Source organism: Melopsittacus undulatus, chromosome 3 (assembly GCF_012275295.1).
Source record: "Melopsittacus undulatus isolate bMelUnd1 chromosome 3, bMelUnd1.mat.Z, whole genome shotgun sequence".
Classification (NCBI taxonomy): Eukaryota; Metazoa; Chordata; class Aves; order Psittaciformes; family Psittaculidae; genus Melopsittacus; species Melopsittacus undulatus.
Window position 1 is genome coordinate 2,853,795 of NC_047529.1, and position 18,638 is coordinate 2,872,432.

Genomic DNA, 18,638 nt, shown 5'->3' on the forward strand with positions numbered 1-18,638 from the left:
AACAGCCTGAATCCATTAAGGTCAAATTGCCTGTTCCCCATTTACAGCAGGTCTCTCAGCATCCCAGGGCAGATTGCACAGGTCCAGATGGCAGAACACAGGGACTGGTTTCCCTCATCTCATTTCTTGTCAGGAGGTTTAGAGTTGCAGAGATGTTTCAGAATTGTAAACCACATCCAGCAGCTGGGACAAGGGGTTCATGGCTCAACAACCTCCTGTACTCCTCACTTGGGATTGAGTCTCAGCACAGCCTTAGCTACCAAGTGAGTTGGGGTGCTCTTCTCAAAGGTGTTTAAAGCCCAGCAAATGAAAGTGCATAAACAGCCTTCATCCTGGTGTTACCCAGTTTTTCAGAGTGAAGTATTCTTTTATTTCAATGTAGTTCTAATTTTTAAATGTAATTTAATATAAATTAGATCCTCTCTAGAGGGCATTTCCTGAATGTACATAGTGGCATAAATATCTCAAGCCTCAAAACCCCTGAAGAGTGCCAGTTGCTGTATTGAGCTAGACAAATGAGAACATTTTGACTTGCTCATGAAGTAGCTACCTGAATGCAGCAATTTGAGGTACATGCTGAAACCTGAAAGAAAATTATGAATTTGTTGCTTTCAAAAGTGCCTCTTGGCAATGCTTGAAGCTGATAACCTCCTTGCATAAAGCCAATCAAACGCAACCACTTCCCACTAATTTAAATCAGCACTGGTGTTTCCCTAGCTGAAATGAGAGTTTAACTCAGCTGCATGTCTATTTATTCCTCAAGCTCTCCAGAGAATTCATCAGGTGTAGAGGATATGCAGTCCTGTGAGATCCAGACAGTTTCCTGCCAGCACCCACTGCATGGCAGCACTTTTGGGTGGCAGAAGTAGTCCATATTCTTCTAGCAATCTCTGGTAAGGATTGCATTGAATGTGCCATTCCTGTGGTGACTGATGGTAAATTGCTGCCTCCAAACAAGTCACTTTAGTGTGTGCTGGTGTGCACTGATGGTGCTGGCGTCTTTGACTTTGTGCTGCAACTGAAGAGGAATTTCCCCTGAGCTGGGAAAGGCTGGGAGCAGCTGCCCTGCCTCACATCTCAGCTCTCCATGCTGTAACCTCAGTTACATGCCTATGTCTACAGCTCACTTTGAACCAAGTCAGGCCCAAGCTGGGCTCTGCCACAGGATTTGCCCTGCACCACCAGCATTCCTGTATTTGATGGCTAGATATCATTGCAATCAGCATGTGAGGATTTCAAATTTAAAACCTTTTTATTTTGCTGCAAATTCCATATGGCCTAACTGCACTGTGAGTTTCAATGCAGTGTTTCAGTGTATTCATCATATTCATTTTAAATGGCCATACTGTATAAACAATCTTACATTTTTGTTTGTTGATTGATACTTAAAGAGAATTAAATGTACACTGGGTACAGATATAAAAAATTGTTACATAGTTAGTGTTAAAAAGTAATATTTGGATCAATGCCTCCTATGGATTTTTGTAGATTTTCTACTCAGTGAGGCATACAGTCAATACCTAATTTCTCTGGAGATATACTGCGATTAACATATTGAGGTTTTTTAAATACTCCAGTCCTGTGCATTGAGTGTGTAAGACCAGTTTTAATTTGCTATCATTGATGAACATAAGAGTATGAACTGTCTATGTTGAATTCCCTCCAGCATATATTTGTGTTTGCCATCGATTGCAAGATGACTCTCTTCTTCCTTTTCACAACGTCTCTTAGCACTTGTGCTACCTCTCACATTTGGTAGATGGATCTGCCCAAATCCTTGCAGAACTTATACCTATATAAGTTACTATATCTTATATAGTAAAAGCTGCTTAAGACAGTAGTGGTGACTTGATAAGCTTAAGGGTAATTAGAATGTCTGATCATGTTTGCCTCTATTAGGACCACTGGTTGTCACTTCTTCAGAGCTGGTGAATATGTTTTGTGGGAGCTGATTTCATTGAGCAAAAGTGTATTTTCGTCTCCTGTGTTGGGGAAGGCAGTTACAGCTACATCTGATGCCATAGTTCAGCCAGTTCTTCATGCTCCTCACACTGGGTTATTGCAGCACACACTCCTTGAGGTTCATTCAAGTGCTTATACACTGTGTTTGAGCAGGGCAATGCAGACATCAGGCTGATGGTGGGGAAAACTCTGCAGTGCTTGTTCTTGTTTTCCCAACTGGTCTGACAGAACTGTTGCTATTTGATATGAAAAACATATCTTGATGCTTGTCCATTTTTCCTTTTCTTTTACATGCAGGGGTTGACTAGAATATATTCAGAGTTCATTTTGTGAGTAAGGATGTGCAAGAATATAAACACCTATGCCTGGAAACATATTCTTTCTAAGCCTGCATGGCTTCCAGAGAACAGAGCTCTAAATGGCTCTGGATCAAGAGGTTTATTTGGCATCTGTCCATGTATAGTTTGGATTCAGAGGGAGCCTGCTGGATTTCTCTGTCGGTCAAATGAATTATTGATTTGCTGCAGTTTGGTGTGTGCTTCCCAAAGACTGTGCAGGACAAACTGTAAATCCTAAATATAAAAAGAAAATATTGGTCTGGCAAAAAAAAGGGGGTAGAACTTTGCAGTGTGAACTAAATACACTGATATTTTAGTTTCTGAGTGGGGGATCAGAAATGTGTGCCCAGCAAAAGAGGGAGCAGGAGGTCATTGTAAGGGAAAGAAGAGCCCGGTTTTAACAGGGAGATGATTGAATAGGCTCCTATACCCACAGCTTATTCTGTCCTGCCCAGGATGTCCAAAAGCAGCAACAATAAGATGTTGACCATCACAGCTTCTAGCACAACTGAGGAGCATAGCTGGGAATTGGCTGTTTAAATTTGCCTCCCTCTCTACACCAGGAATTCAGAAAGCTTGGGAATCTCACAGCTGCTTGCCAGCCCCAACCTGTCAGCCCCTTACCTTTGTGCTTTCTGCCACACAGATGTGAAAGAAGAGTAAAACTTCCTGTCCCCACTCTCCTGCCACATGTTCTCCTTACTGCAAGCTTGGAACCTTTTGCTTCCGACCAGGTACCTGCATCTCTTGCCACCACTATTTTATCTCCCATCCATATGTCATGGTGAAGTTCCCTTGCATTTCTCAACCTTCCATCTATGTAAACTTCTCACCAAGTTAGGATCTCAGCCTTCTTCCTTCCAGCATCCCATTCCACTAATCCTGATGGTTATTCACTCTCTGTCCATGTTTAGAGGAGAATCATGCTGCTGGCTGCACTCTTCTGTTATGGCTGCAGCAGAGCAAATGCAAGAGCAAGGTGGCTCTGCAGTTAGATCTGCTGGTCAGTGGATGTGTGTAACTGCTTGGTTGGATGTTGCTGGGCACATGTCTGCACATTGGGCTGTTGTGATTGTCCAGGGCAGCTGTGCTGTTTTGGGGAGGTTTGAGAGTCACAGTTTGGGAGCTTGTGTCTTGCAAGACCTGATGAGGTCTCCGCGTGCTCATGAGCTTGCTCAAGGCAGGACAGCAGCAGTAGCATTGCAGCTTTTGTGGCTCTTGAAATGACTTATCCAGCTCCTGTGCTGACACTACCCCCTGTGTCTGACAGGCCAGTGCTGATGTGCAGGCTGGTTTCCAGCTTTGATGCTGCCTGAGAGGAATGACCCCTCAGGACTGTGAGGCTGACATTATCAGCAGGGCACCTCTGTGACCACCAAGGCATGGTCAGTGCTAGGGAATCATGGTTGTATCCTCCATGTGAACCCCTGCAGGAACTCCTGCCCACCAGCTGTGTGACCAGTTGAGTGTACATCTATGGGACCCAAGTTTAGGAGGAAGACCACAGCTGGCACAGGAAAAGTGACTCATTGCCACATCCCAGACTGGGTTCTCTGGGAGGGATGTTGTCCACTTGTGGTGACACCATGTTTCCACTGGATTTTGCTTTCAGCATTCCATGGTGTTGGTTATTGTCAGTGAGTACTTCAGCAGTGTGCCAAGCTAATGGTGCAGAACCGTGCATGAGGGGAGGTGAGGTTGTTCCCATCCCCTGCTGGCAGCTGCCCTGCCTGAGAAGGGATAACCCTGCACAGAATGGCATCCAAGCACTAAAATTCGTCGTAAATTTAACTATATTTATCTAACCTTTTCCTTGTTTCCAGTCACTCTATTCAATTAGCCACTGTCCTGCTGCACTGAACTCCTCAGACTGACCAGTTCCTTGGGGAAACAGTACTTCATTTTTAGTCTTTTCCTTTCTCCTGCCCCCAGTACATACACTGCTTTTTGATAGTCTTGTATTTGTCTGTTTTTATAACAACCTCAACCTTGAGTTAAGAAATTATATCACTTTCAGTTCATTTGTTAAAACATTGTGGTGATGCATTTTTAACATAATGATATTTCTCCATGGTCATGTTAACACTCCTTTCCTTTATGGGCTTTTGGATTAATGGCTATGGGTATGAGTTATATTTGTTTGTGAATTAACATGAATTTGTATGCTGTAATGCCAGGGAGAATTGGAGGCTCCACTGCATGTAGATGCAATATGAGCAACTGAAATGATCCTTTTTATGAAAAGCTTCCAATCTAAAGCAACACTAATGGTGAAATTATAATGTAACAGTGCTAATTAAAAATAATAGAAGAACATTTCATCTGTCACTTGTTAGATCCTTACAAAAGGCTTGAGAAAGTCAGTTTAATAAGGGCTGGAGAGGAAAACTCCCGTTTTCACATGGGTTTCAGATGAGTTTTTGGGAGCAGGGTACTTTTGAGAGCATATTGTGGTCAGGGGGATATCACTCTTCGTCTCTAGTAATCTGAATCCAAATTAGGGCTCAGAGAGCTGCCAAATCCACTATATGGAGATACATAATATATTTTCTTCTCAGGATGAATTGCTTCAGTTACGTGGTTCTGAGTTACCGCTGATCCCCATTCCTGCACGTTGAGTGTATGGTTGTGATATATATATAAAACTAGTTATGGCCCAGCTCTGATTTCATTGACGTGGTTGTTAATTCATTAACTTCAGTGGAGCTGTTCCTGATTTATCTTGGCAGGAGTGAGGGCAGAATCAGGCCTTAAATCTTCAAATTAAAAAATTAAACTATAAAAATATTGTGGAATAAAATATCACCAATGTGCTCCCATTAAATAGGATTTCATATGAGACTAAAATAATAATAAAGAAATTCCTGGTGAAAAGAAAAGCAGAAATCAAAAATCTATTAAAAAAGAAAGAAAAAACCCAACAAGGTTTTAACCCACAGCAAAGTAAGAGTATTTGTTTTAAATAAGTTTTATTTTGAGTGTTTATTCTTCTAGTGGTGATAAGTTATAAAGCAGAATCGTTTCCTTTTTTGTATGGCTATCACATGTAAAATGAAACCAGACTGACTTCCCCCACTTAATGTTTATCAGAAGTTTATGTTTAAACTTTATGTTTTAAGTGAAAAACTTCTCTACCCTCCAATTGTATTAGCAGATCTCTTTCTGCAAGTGAACTTACAGTTGAAACCTATGCATTAGTGCTTTATTTGTCGTGAAAATTTAATGATTTGATTGTTCATTGATAATATAAATTCCTTTGATATTAGTTGAATACTTCTATAATAAGGATCTAAATGATTTCAAAAGTTGAGGAAGTAGCATCTCTAGCAGGAAGCTGACAAAGAAGCAGAGAGAAAGACTAAGCTTGCACAGTCAAATAATCAAGCACTGACATTTTCATGTGGTTCTATCTATGAAAACCACATGTGAACATCTGTGTGTAGTAACACTTGCAGTGACCTGGGAGATAAAGTGACACAGGATTTCCCCATCTCTCTGTAAAACATTTCCCCTTTTGTTTTTTAGTGATGTATGGCTTAGTTACATGTACCTTTTAGTTCTTTTCCCCCAGCTGACTGCTGTGGCTTTAGGGAAGGTATTAGTAAAGTCTTAGTTGTGCACATCTCCCTGTTTGCCCTGGTGTTAGTCAGGAAATGGCTGGAAGGACTGCACGGGAGTGAGGAGGTATATTAGTCACAGCCAAACTATCGACTGTAAAGGAAACTTTACTGTCTGGGGACTGTTTTGTCAGAAAATGAGGTATCTTGGGTGAGCTTCTGAAAAATAATGGACTTAGCATCAGTTACAGATTCCTATCAGTTAGAACATCAGTGGGGAAAAAAGGTGGTCCACTGTCTTGGACTTCAAAAGGCCACTTTCTGTAGCCCATCCTGTACAAACAGGTACCAGAAAAGCTTTGTAGGAAAAGTAGTGGATCTGCAATGAAAAATTCTGGCTGATAGGGTTATAATCTGGAATTGCCATGATGGAAAAGGGAGTTGTGAACACATGTGTATGAATGGAATCGTTCCACAGTTAACAGGAGATTTATGGCTGAAGAAATCACTATAGAACAGCAAGTGGTAGAGATTGTGTTTTTATTTTAATACGAGAGCCAAGTCTTGCATTAGGATGTTGCTGAATCTAGTGCAGAAAACAGATGACACCCAAGGGACAGTGCAGCATTCTGTTAGATTGAAGGGCCTTTAATAATCCCGTCGTCTAATAGCAGTTAAGATAGAGAACGTAGAAGAACTAATCTGCTTTTACTATAATGTGTGTACTGTAACAAGCAGCAGTTATGATGTGTTGGCCCCGTAGCTTTTAGCAGATGACTCCTTAAATTAAAAGATAAGTTTGCTGAGTGACTTTCTGGAATGTATTTAATGAAGGCCCATAAAATATGATATCTGTTTACAGCTGGATTAACAGCACTGTGCTCAACTACTAGTCTTTACACTAGACAAAAAGTACTGAATGAATCTGAAATCTTCTTTCCTTCTTGGAAAGTGCAAATCCAGTTTGGAAAAGCATAAATTGAACTTCTGCCTCTGTCTGGTTTTAATCACAATGAACGGCCTCTGGTTTGGCAGATTCCATGTGGGCTTGACTTGCACAGTACAGGCTGCAAGTCAGATGTGTACAAAGAAATAGAGCAGCAATCCTGTTTGCTCAGGTCTTTCAAGTTGGTTTCCTGTGAATAGCAGCAAGGAATAGCAATTCTTTTGTTATCACACTTTTTTCTCCTCTTCCTCTTGGAAAAGTTAATCTAGAGATTAACTCAGTGACCTGGTTTTCTGCACAGATGAAGTTTGGGGGTGGGGTTAATTTTGCATTGACTGATATCTACTGTGTATCTGTTCTGTAGTTAGTGTTATCTGTTTGGGGTGTGCAAAATGAGAGTAAGTTGTTCCTGAAATAAGTTCCTTTTTGGAAGTGTAGTAGTAAGTTTACACAGGACTTGCTAAGCAGCAAGTGTCCTTTAGCTTGTGCTCCGACTCTCTAAACAGTTTGTGGTGCTTGTAAGCAGACTACTCTGGTGTGTAAATGTACACTAGATGGCAGTTTTGTCATATCTTCCAAGTTCAAATAGCTCTGTAGGAGAACAGGAAAGGCCATCAGTGTTTAGTCTGCACTCACAGGGTCCCTGCATGACCAATGTGGACCCCATGGACTTCCTGGAACATGTGTTAGCAATTTAGCAGCAGACATTTATTTCTTTGTTTTACTGCTTGGCTCTTTGAGAAAGTGTTGGTACTCAGTTATAGGCTGTCTGGATCATGTCAGAGGCCATGGGGATCAAGTCCATGTGACAGGCCAGACCGAGGAAGGATGAAGTTGGAGGAGGTGAGGAAACTGACCCTTACTTCAACAGCAACAAGTCACTGCCTGTCTGTGGCCTGTGGCCAAATGCCGGGCGGTTTAGGTCTAATACAGCTGAATAAACAAAACACTTTGCCCATTTGGCTTTTCATATTTCATCAACACAAGTTCAATCAAAGTCTTTTCTATTTCCTAAGAAGAGGCTCTTATTCTTCATCTTTTTGGGTTTCTTTTCTGGTTTTTTGTTTTTTTCCTTTCCTCCCCCCACCCCTTCTCACAATTTAGCCCCATCCAGACGAGGTGACCTTGAAATCCTTGGCTACTGCATGCTGCAATGGTTGTGTGGGAAGCTGCCTTGGGAACAGAACCTGAAGGACCCCGTGGCTGTCCAGGCTGCCAAAACAAGGTAAAACTCAGCACATGCATGTACATGTATGTGCATGTACACACACATCAGCCTAGAACCCTGCAGCATCCTCATCACTTAACAGGGCAGGTCAGAAAAAGACACCTTTACATGCTGAACAGTGTGTGGAAGCTAAAACAATATCCCTTAGTTCAGAGAGATGTTAGAAGCAGTTAAAAGCGTGACCTCTGTGTGTGTTATACCCTCTTCCACATGTTCCTGTGTGCACTGCTATGGAGAGACAAATAAATTCAAATGCACAGCACACACTCATTTTGTCTGCTGTGTATTTTATAATGCTCCTTTTTTTAAAGCAAACATTTGTGACTCAGTGCAGGCCTTACTGCACATTCAGAGGGTGGTTGTGTGTTCCCATTGAACTTCATGGGTGCTTCATAGAGACTGTAGCTCAGGCATCTCTTGGAAGTTTTTCCACATGTGCATACAATTGATTTAACTTTCTATATGATACTATTTTTCAGCTGGCTTTATGTAGGTTTTTCATGTTACAAACAATTAAATACCAAAATACTAAAGAATTTGATTAAAATCTTTCCCTTGTCCCAGCATGACTTATTTAGAGCTCACTAAAGCAATGGAGTGTAGTAGTTTTTCTTTTCTCTGCTTTCACAGTTGGGACTCGAGAGAGTTAATTGCATGTAGTACAGTGCAGCCTGTAGAAGGCAACAGAAGAGTAGTTACCCGTAAATGTAACATCACAACTGGAGAAGGCAGCAAACTTTTAAGTAGGGCAAGTCACAACAGAGGTACACAATAGGGATAGCTGATCCACAGAAATCAATCTGCACATTCAGTGTGGCACTGGCTCTCAGCAGAGAGAAAGGTTAGCCTGCAGCCGGTGGATAATACAGATTGCATCTGTAAATGTTGACATCGCATGTTATGTTTAATATTTCTCCTTTAGAAGTTCTGATCATTACACAACCCCCTGCAAGGTAACACTTACACAATTCAATGTTAAATCAATTTAATCAATCAAGCTGCTTCACTAATTCTTCCCTTGTGGTTAACCCTTAAGTTCCTATTGTTTTCAGGATGCTGGGCAAACAAATGATTCCAGGAGATGTACAGAAAATGATAGAGATTCTGTTTATCAGAAATACCCTGTTAATCTAATGAATTATGGGCTTGGTATCAGGTCATTTGCCCAGGCCATCCCCTTTTATTTATCATAATTTTAATGCCAATGCTGTTTATAAAGGCTAGAAGAAGATACCTGGATATATATGTGTGTGTATCCAGTTGCTCCTAAGTTAGTAAGTGCATTAAGGAGCACAGCTGAGTTGCTTCTGAGCATGGCAGACCTTTGCTGTGGAGTGTGTGTGATGGTGAGGAAGAGGAGCTGGGCCTGGAAGATGGGATGCAGTGAAAGGCAGGAGCCAGGGCAGAGCCTCCTATTGCTGTTCACCAGTTGTCTCATCTCATCCCATTACTGCAAGTTCTTAGGCTCCTCCATGTACTGCTGGGGCAATGAGGCAATGGTGCCAAAGCTTCGGGCATTGCTCAAGGGATATTTAAGGTCTGCTGGTATATTTGAATGTAGAAATGTTTGTGCTATGCAATAATTAGAGGAGAGGCTCTGTTTGAATGGGAATTCAGGATAGGTTACAGGAAAACGTTTTAATGCTTCATTTCCCCAAAATAGAAATTGCTGTTACTGATACTAAACAACAGATCACTGAAGGGAAGGTTATTATCCAGTGTACCCCTACTTCATGCATTAGAGAATGCACCCTGATACTTGTTGGTGGAGCTTTATGGCTCCTTTAAACAAACAAAGGGATCCTTTAATAGGATTAGCAGCCAGACTGAGGTGACAATTTCACTTCCTCAGGGCAAGGGGGCTTGTTCAGGTGCCCAGAGGCATAGGAGATGCTCTTGGTTCATGCCTACACAAAGATGAGAGCTGCCCTTACTTCATTTGCTTTTAGGATGTGATTGATTCTTAGCCCCATCCTTCTTTGCTGTTGCTGCTCCTGGGTAGATAGAAAGTACACCAGTGGCCATGCCCTTTGGTTTATGAAGTGCATGGAGCTTGAGGTCAGTTAACATCCCTCTTCCCTTCCAGCCCTGTCAGGCCTACTTTGACAGCCATCACCCATGATCTGCATGGCAGAAAGGAGCTGATGCCAAATAACTTGTAGGCAGAGCAGCACTGCCTCTTAAATCCCAAAATACAGACATTAATCACTGAGCTGAAATCAGAACAAGCCATTTCACCTCCAAGGATGCTGCTTTATCTGTCTAGAAAGTTTAAAACTCCTGCAAAGAAAAACTCCATGTTAAAGTGCAGACTTTAAGCCCATCTTGGTGAAATCAGCAGTCTCCAAAGAGTTAAAACTATAGCTGGTAAAAAGGAGATTTTTGTTTTAAAAGCAGCACTGTGAATCATCAGCTATCCCGGAGGTCCACTCCGTTTGGAATTGAGATTTGCTGTCTTCCTAAATCCCAAATGAAGAATCACCTGCTCCAAAACCACATTGAATTGTTGCACTCTCCTGTTGTTACAGGCTTATGGATGAGCTCCCAGATTCAGTGATGGAATGGGATTCTTCTGGAAGCAGCTGTCGTAAGTATACTTGCACTGGGTGCCACATAGCTCTTAAGCCTGTTACAGAAAGTACTTCAGTGTCTTAGTCTGTTTGGGAATGAAGATTTAAGTAGAGTAAAAGTAACACAAAGTTAACCAAGTCTTCACTTATATCAGTTGCAAAGGTTTGCACCTTCAAGCCTGAGTTGGTTGCAGTATGACCAGTCTTAGGGCAAACTGTTGTGTGCAATCAGAAGTCATCCTTTAACCAACCTCTTCCAATCGAGCCTGTGTGCACCACCCTTACCCATACCTAGCCAAGAGAAGGATTCAGCCTGCACTATCTGTGTTTAGCTTACTGATAGGAGATGCTTGGAATGCTTCACAGCAACTCTTTTTCTGCTGCTTTCCTGCATTATCCCATTAACAAGCACTAAGGAGATGAAGTAGGCATTAAGGGCTGTGTTTCAAACCTAGTGTGAGCTCGTATAAAAAGCTTCATCAGTCTCATCTGTGTTGTGTGCCATAGAGTGACAGAAGGGACATCAGCCATGTGTAATTCAAGGTGTGAGGGAGCAGTGCCTATCTTAGAAACAGAAGTAGCTGTTGGTATGGAAATAGTAAGCAACTGTCTACAAAAGGTTTATTGCTCAGCATTCAGAGTTTGAGAAAGCAAGTGAATGGATAGTTTGTCTTGCTCTTCCTTCACTGAAATACAAAAGTATTTCAGGGAAAAACCCAAATTTCCTTCAAAGGTCAATGTCTCTTTGTGATTTATTCACTTATTTTCTCAGCATTTCTGTACTGGAATTATTGGAACACATGATCTATTACATAAAATATATCCATGATGTGCATACGTATTTAATAAATCTTTAGTTATGGGATTTACCAGATGCTATTATCTGCTGTAGTTCTCCAGTTTTAGGATACATGTGGGTCTTCAACTGAAAGAAAAGTTTGATTCTTCCCTGTATGTTTCCCCTTACCAGCATTATTTCTGCCTGTTCATAGAATCCCAGACTGGTTTGGGTTGGAAAGGGCCTTAAGATCATCCAGTTCCAACCTGCTGCTATGGGCAGGGACACTCACACTAAACCATGGCACCCAAGGCTCTGTCCAACCTGGCCTTGAACATTGTCAGGGAGGGAGCGTTTACCACTTCTTTGGGCAGCCTGTGCCAGCACCTCACCAGCCTCACAGTAAAGAACTTCTCCTTTATATCTAACCTGAATGGCCTCTCTTTCTGGAACCATTTGGTAATGGCAGCAAAATAATGCTGCTGCTTTAGGATGCAATCTCAAAACCAAATATTAGAAGTAAAAACCAAAACCTGTTTTTTTCCAAAGCATTTGAAGTACAATATCTGTGCAGATTAAAAGTGCTGTTGACAGTAGTTAATATTTAAAGGGATATTACGATCTATTAAATATAAAATGCTTCTATTTTACATGCAACTATCAATATTGATAAAGGATTTTGATTAATTTTTATCCTTGGGTAACTTTTGGTGCTACATGAATTAATACATGACAAGACTCAGCCCTTGAGGGTTTCCTTGTTTATCCATAAGAGTTACCTTGTTTATCCAAGTCTATCTTTTCCTTTCTCATCCAAACAAGATCAGATATTGTCAGGTCTGTGTTCTGAGCGTTGTCATCTCATTTCCAGTGTAGGATTTGCATCCATTTTAGCATGAAATACTTCCTGAAGTTCAAAGTCCACACTAAATGAACTGTACATTAAAATATGCTCCACAGGTGAACTCTCCAAGTTCTTGGCATGTGTTTCTAACTTAGCATATGATGAGAAGCCAAAGTATCAAGTGCTCAAGAAAATCCTGCTGGATGGACTGGAGTCAAGTGGAATTTGCTACGATGGCCCTCTGGAATTTTCCACTGCAGCGTGCACAAGGAATCACACTGCTCCTAAAGTGTCCAAAGTAAGTCAGGCAGTTCTGGGATTATTTGTGACATCTCCTGTTTGATTGTTGGCTTTTCTTTTGTAGGAGAGGAAATAGGTTAAGATCTCAAAATGAGACTGACACAGCAGTTCTCTTGCCTTAAATACACCATGTTTGTTAATTCCTGTTTCCCCTGGCTTTGCTAAAATGTGGGATGTCAACCCTTAAGGAGGAAGAACTGTCATGAGTCCTTTTGACCTACAGCCTGTCACTTCAAAGCGGTAGGTCTGTGGAGAATGATTTACTTTCAGGATAATGGGGAAGTCAAGGACTTTGTTCGCTAACATCTTGAAGACAAGCCCGAATGCAGGTTTTTCCTTCGCTCCAGATTAAAAGCAAAGTTACCTTTATTAGTGAAAGCATTTAATTCATTTTCTCCCTTTCAAACCGTTCTTTGTCATTTGCCTTCACCCTGCTGCAGCCACTGATGGGGAGAGGAGGCATTATCCTAGGGTTTAACTGTGCTATTGGTATGCAGCGCTATGTGATGCGCTGACACTGAATTGCAAAGTGGCAGCTACAGTGTTCTATTTTCCTCTTGTGCTTTTAAGTCTGAAACTATGTGGTTAATAAAGCTGTGCTTTAATAAAGGGAGATGGAGGTAATTAACAACCTTACTGGACTTGCCTGAAATGTCAGTCCCGTCATACCTCTGCCTGGAAACCCCCTGTATGCAAGAGCCCTGCTCCTGCCTCCACTACGTGGGCAATAAGGTAGGGTCAGGGTCCTGTTCATTCCTAATATTTCTGGTGAACTTTGGACCATCACAAGTGTACATGAGCCAAGAATGCAGGATGCAAACTAATGTGACTGATCGGCTGCAAGATGAATGGTGATTCAAGTATCAGTGCACAGATGGTTCTGATTTGCTGAGTTTTGTAGCTGCTGCAACTGAAGACATAAAATATCCTTCTAGTCATAAATTAGCTCTTTGGAAGCAAAACCTTGGCACCAGAGCTTTACAACCTTCAATTAGTAGGGAAAGAAGTATTTGAATGACTGTGGTATTGACATCTGTAGGCCTGCATAGTAATCATTCCTAATAGAAGGGAATATCTGTTTGAGGGGGTTTTGCATGGCTAATTAACCACCAGTGAGAATATGTAATTTTTTCATGATCTCCTGATTGTCACCTTTCTCTCATGATACAATTACATTTTATTGTAGCAAGTGCCTCACAAACCAATTGTCAGCACTATTTACATGTTATGGGAGGCAGAACAAAAGTTCATGTTTAATAAAAAGCCACTGGGTTTTGATCTTGGTAATTACACGGACTTATTTTAGCTATTTTATTGACTTTTCCGGGTGTATCACTTGTAGGTTTACTTTTAACAAGCCCAAAAGCTGTCTCAGGGACATTATGTCTCTTGTTATGCTGGTGACCACTTTGTCCTCGCTGATTTGAGGAGCTTTAAGTAAAGTTTGCACTGTTTTCTGAACAGAACTGAGGTATCAGGCAGCAGTGACCCCATCCCCAGCTGATCCTCCTGCATCTCCGCTTCACGGGAGGCTTTGATTTCTTAGTCAGATACTGAATAGTCAATCTATTTGCTTCTTATTGCCTGCCCTAAGACGTGACTGTGCTGGCAGAAAAGATGATCCTGACCTTCCAGCCTGTAAAAGCTGCTGTAGCTCCTGCTATTTGCAAGTGCACAACCCCACTGCAGAACCCATGCATGAGGAGTGTCAGTGATCAGCGCTCTTGCGCTGTAGGACTAAGCGGAATTGGTTTTGATGGCCAAGAACAAGATCAGAGAACAGTGTGTCTGCATATTACTAAATCCTGGCACCTGTCATCAGTGCTTCAGAGGAATGTTTAATGCTGAGTGTCTTGCTCCTCAGTACAGTAGCGCTGTTCCAGCCATCACCTATTTTTCACTTGAGTGTGTTTCTTCAGCCAGTTCTGCTGCTTATGTGTACACATTTCCTGTGTCATCCACTGCAAAACAGCTGCAGAGAGATCTCTAGGGTTATTCCAAGGACTTCAGCAGTACTTAAATACGAGTAGGGAGAGCAGAGAACTGAACTTTGTCTAAATTTACTGCTGTGTGCAGAAAACCCTGGTTCTCAGGCTGTCGAGGATAGCCAAGGCCTGCTACACTCTGGTGCTACAGCCCTGACAGTGTTCGATGACAGGCAGGCACTTCCCACTGCATCGCTTCTCAGCACTGTCTGTAGTTATCCTTGGTCTGACTCTTTTCATCTCTGCGTTCCCTTTCCACCTCTCCTTTTATTCACCAAACACTTCTCCCATTAAAGAGGCAACCTCAGAATAGTGGGAGCCACTACAAACAATCCCCTGTCTCCTCACTTCTTGCTTATGGCAGAATCTGCCTCCAGGTGACCTGTCGGAGCCACCTGTACCAGTGTGGTACACAGGGAAGAGGTGACTTGGGGTTAATTCCCTTCTGAACACCAGTAAACACCCGTAAATACCAATAAGGGGATCTTGTAGCACAAGCTGCTTGAAGGAGATGTGAATAGGAATTGCTACAGAACATGAGTTTTCAGATGCAGCTCCCTGCATACAGCACACGAATCTAATCTTGAGGTGACATAAAAAGGGTAGCAGCACCTACATCCTGGCTCTTTGTTCCAATCACACCCCAAACATAGGTGATAAAATATTAATTGCATTCATTAGCAAACTTGTTTTCCCCAGTTTTTGGCACTGGATAAGTATTTTCAGCGTTTTCACCTGCAGTGGAAGCGTTGGCATAAGGGGCAGCTGAAGTGTGGTGAGGCCAGCTGAGGCCTTGCTGCAGTCTGTAGATCTGATAGTGGAAATTAATGGCTTGTCATTTATATTAGATGGGAATATGGCAAATTTTAGGGATAAAACATGTATATTTTCAGTAATGTCATAAGCCCTGCTTTGAAAGTGATGCTGTCACTTGGGGTATGTATGTACCTTGTGAAGACACCAGATCTGTCAGCAAGATGAGCTGTTTTGGCTCAATGAAGTGACACAAGCAGCTTGGGTCCCTGCATTCAGGTAAGGGTCAGTGTGGCACTGGGACTCCCCTGGGCATCTCCATTCCTGAAGCCAGCTGCAATGTTATGTTCCGAGGTAGCCCAAAACTAGCTTGAGTTGTTGTTCAGATACACCTTCACATTACTGAACATGAGCGATTTTCACAGAGCAGAACTAGGGTTTATGTTCTTAAAAGATGTTTTGTATTAAGCAACACAAGAAGTGCCCACTGGCACTTCTAATGCTGTTTGCAGGTTCTATCTCCTGCATGTATTTAATTTGCAGTACAGAAAAGCAGCTCATTATTTCAAGTGCTGTATTTGGATCCAGCTGCTGCAGAGGCCCATGTGCAAACGTTACAGTTAGAGGGCTGTTGGTGTGCCAGAAGTACCAAAGGCATGTGGCATACAGCCTGTGTTTTGGCTATGTTTGTCTTCCAGGGCACAAAAGCCAAAACCAGGCATCATTTGATACTGTTTCGAGCAGCACTGGAAAAAGCTGGTGTTAACCCAAGCAACTATTCACTGTGTGCTCCCTACTTATAACCCTTCACTCTGAAATTAGATTACCAGAGTCAGAATGCTTTGTGGTTATCTTGCTTTTGGGGCTTTGGCCACTCAGTCCAGTGGGATGAAATGCCTCCAGCTCTACTTGTCAATGAACCAGTGACCTCCTGGCTTCATCCCCAGTGAAGGTTGCTAGTGAATGGCCTGAAATCCATACCTAAAGTTTATTTTAGAGCATCCTTTCCAAATTCCAACTTTGTGCTATTCAAAGAAGGGATTTATTGGTAATGAAAACATTTCTTTTGAGCGATGAAAACTTTCTCTTGGTCTGTGTTCTTGGTACTAAAGTTGGAACATTTTTGCTTCTGAAACACTGACTTTTGTAACATACAAACCTGTTTACTGTCCATCAGCAGGTTCGCATACCAAAGCCTAAACCAAAACCAGTTCAGCAGAAGCAAAGGAAGATGGGAGGTGAGGAATATGAGGAATACGTCTGCCAAAACGAAGCCTGTGCTGGGACAACAGACAAACACCCCCATGATGAAGAAAAGCCAAGTAGATTAAACAGGATGCTTCATGAAACAAAGCCTCAGCAGGTGAGGATCTGGGCACTGCAGTGCTGGGTGGCATCTGGAGCTTGGCTGCTCCTTTAGCTCCATGTCCACCTTTTGGGGTGGGTGAGGAAGAGGAGTGCTTGAAAAGAGCCAAGTGTTCTCTCCCAGGCTCCAGAAGGTAGCAAGTGCTTCCTAGCTCCTGTTAGTCCAAACATAAAACTCTGAGTTTCTTGTAAGCAAAAGGAGTAAGTGCAATCAGAGCACTGCTCACACCTGACCAAGTATCAGGATGTTACCTGTGGTAGTTGAACATTACTGAACCCAGCATACAGAATTACTATGTGTGCCTCAACAGGGTCCCTTACTGAAGCCTTCCCTGGAACCAGTGCCACAGAAGCAAAACAAGGTGAAAGAGGAAGAACGCAGATGGCTGAGGTCCCGTGCTCGGGTGACCTACCAACACTTCCAGCCTGAGGAGAGGCCACTCACTGTTCAGGAGCACAACCAGGCACGCAAGGTGAGGGTTTGGTGGTCCCTAACAGGCACAGCACCCTGAACATGAGGAATTTCAGACACAACTGACCTCACACCACCCAAACTGAGCCCAAACTCAATGTGTACAAAGTAAACGTTGGCCACAAACACTCAAAGTTTGGGTACAGTTGCTTGGTCCTGCTATTAGGAAACTAACATTCCAGTTTGGTTGTAGAGTGCTGCACTGTGGGTTGTGTGCAGATACAAGTGTTGGGAAATGAGTGTCCCTTTGTTTTCTTGGTAGAATCTTTCTTACTGCAGTAGTTTCCTTTTCTCAACAGTGGAAAACGTCATAGCTTGAAGTTCTTAAACTCTCACTTCTTAATCTGAGGATTTTAGCAGTTAACTAACTCACCTCATACATTAATGGTAATTTACCACATAAAAGGAAGGGTTGAATGGATGTGTTCAGTCTTACTCTGCAGCTGTACATGAAAAAGTTGATGAAAGAAGTTAATCAAGGTTTAGTAAAACTAATGCAGAACGGAGCACATGTTGGTAATCACCCTGTGCTGTTTCTGTGGAGTTAAATGTGTGTTGTAACAAAGGGATGCTCCTCTGGGGTTCTTTCAGATAGAAAAATAGCTTGTGAAATGCAGCCGATTGCTGATAAGCACAAAAATGCACCTTTAAAGAGAGCTTTATGATTAATGCACTATTCTTTGCTTCAAGCAGTTTGCTGGTCACTGCCTGGAGACTCCAGTACAAGCTGGGAGAGGGAAGCAGGAAAAGCACAGCTGTACCTGAGAGCGTCAGGCAGTCAAGTGGTGAGCAGAGCGGGGTTTGGAGGTGTGCTGACAGCAGGGTAGCCAGAGACCTGACACAGCAGTGACTCAAAGTAACACATACAGCTTTGCAATAGATATTCCAGTGCGACTTCCCAGTCCTCAAGTGGACTATAGGCCTAAGAAGTAGATATGGAAAAGGAGGCAGATCTAGACTTCCAGCATGACATAGGGAGAAAAAAGAGCTGGTGTAACTTGCCCTGTTCAGTGCTATAGCAAGCATATAGTAAATATGGGTTGTAGATACCCAGTGAGTAACTCGGGCCTTTGGGTTTCCCCCAAAGGGTTTGGTATCTATATTTGTGACTTTATTTAGTCTTTATAAAGGAAAAGCTGCTGTTCCAATCTGATTAATAAGCTGCATCTGTGTAGAGTCATTCTGTGGTACTCACTGAATATTGTGAATAAGATGGGAAAGTTAAAATGGATGTTGGGTAACAGTTAAGATATTCAAATGAGGAAGGAAAAAATGCAGGATTGCATTAGTTATGTTTTGCAGACTCCTCTCTCTTCCTTTCATAATTGAGGAGATTGGCAAAGCAGAGCTATATAGGACATTGTAGAGAACCGAGGTTGGGAAAAGAGGGTCAGCTACAAAGCAGGTTAAAATACACTGGTTCATGCAGGAGCTGGAGGGTGAAGCTGACAAGTGTCCTGCAGAGAGCAATGCCACACAGCCAGGCAGCTGTGGAGCAGGTAACTGCAGGCACCATGCTCTGACTCGGACACCAAGATGG

The 18,638-nt window shown here is 42.4% G+C and overlaps 1 protein-coding gene across 1 annotated transcript in view; it reads left to right on the top strand.

Annotated features, from left to right (window-relative positions):
* The window catches only part of VRK2 (VRK serine/threonine kinase 2), a 45,953-nt gene that overhangs the window by 25,567 nt on the left and 1,748 nt on the right, over positions 1 to 18,638 (top strand). The window contains exons 9-13 of the mRNA XM_031044606.2: positions 7,908 to 8,028; positions 10,560 to 10,618; positions 12,340 to 12,521; positions 16,439 to 16,624; positions 16,938 to 17,099. Of these exons, the coding sequence (XP_030900466.2) occupies positions 7,908 to 8,028; positions 10,560 to 10,618; positions 12,340 to 12,521; positions 16,439 to 16,624; positions 16,938 to 17,099 (710 nt within the window). The remainder of the gene's footprint in view (positions 1 to 7,907; positions 8,029 to 10,559; positions 10,619 to 12,339; positions 12,522 to 16,438; positions 16,625 to 16,937; positions 17,100 to 18,638) is intronic.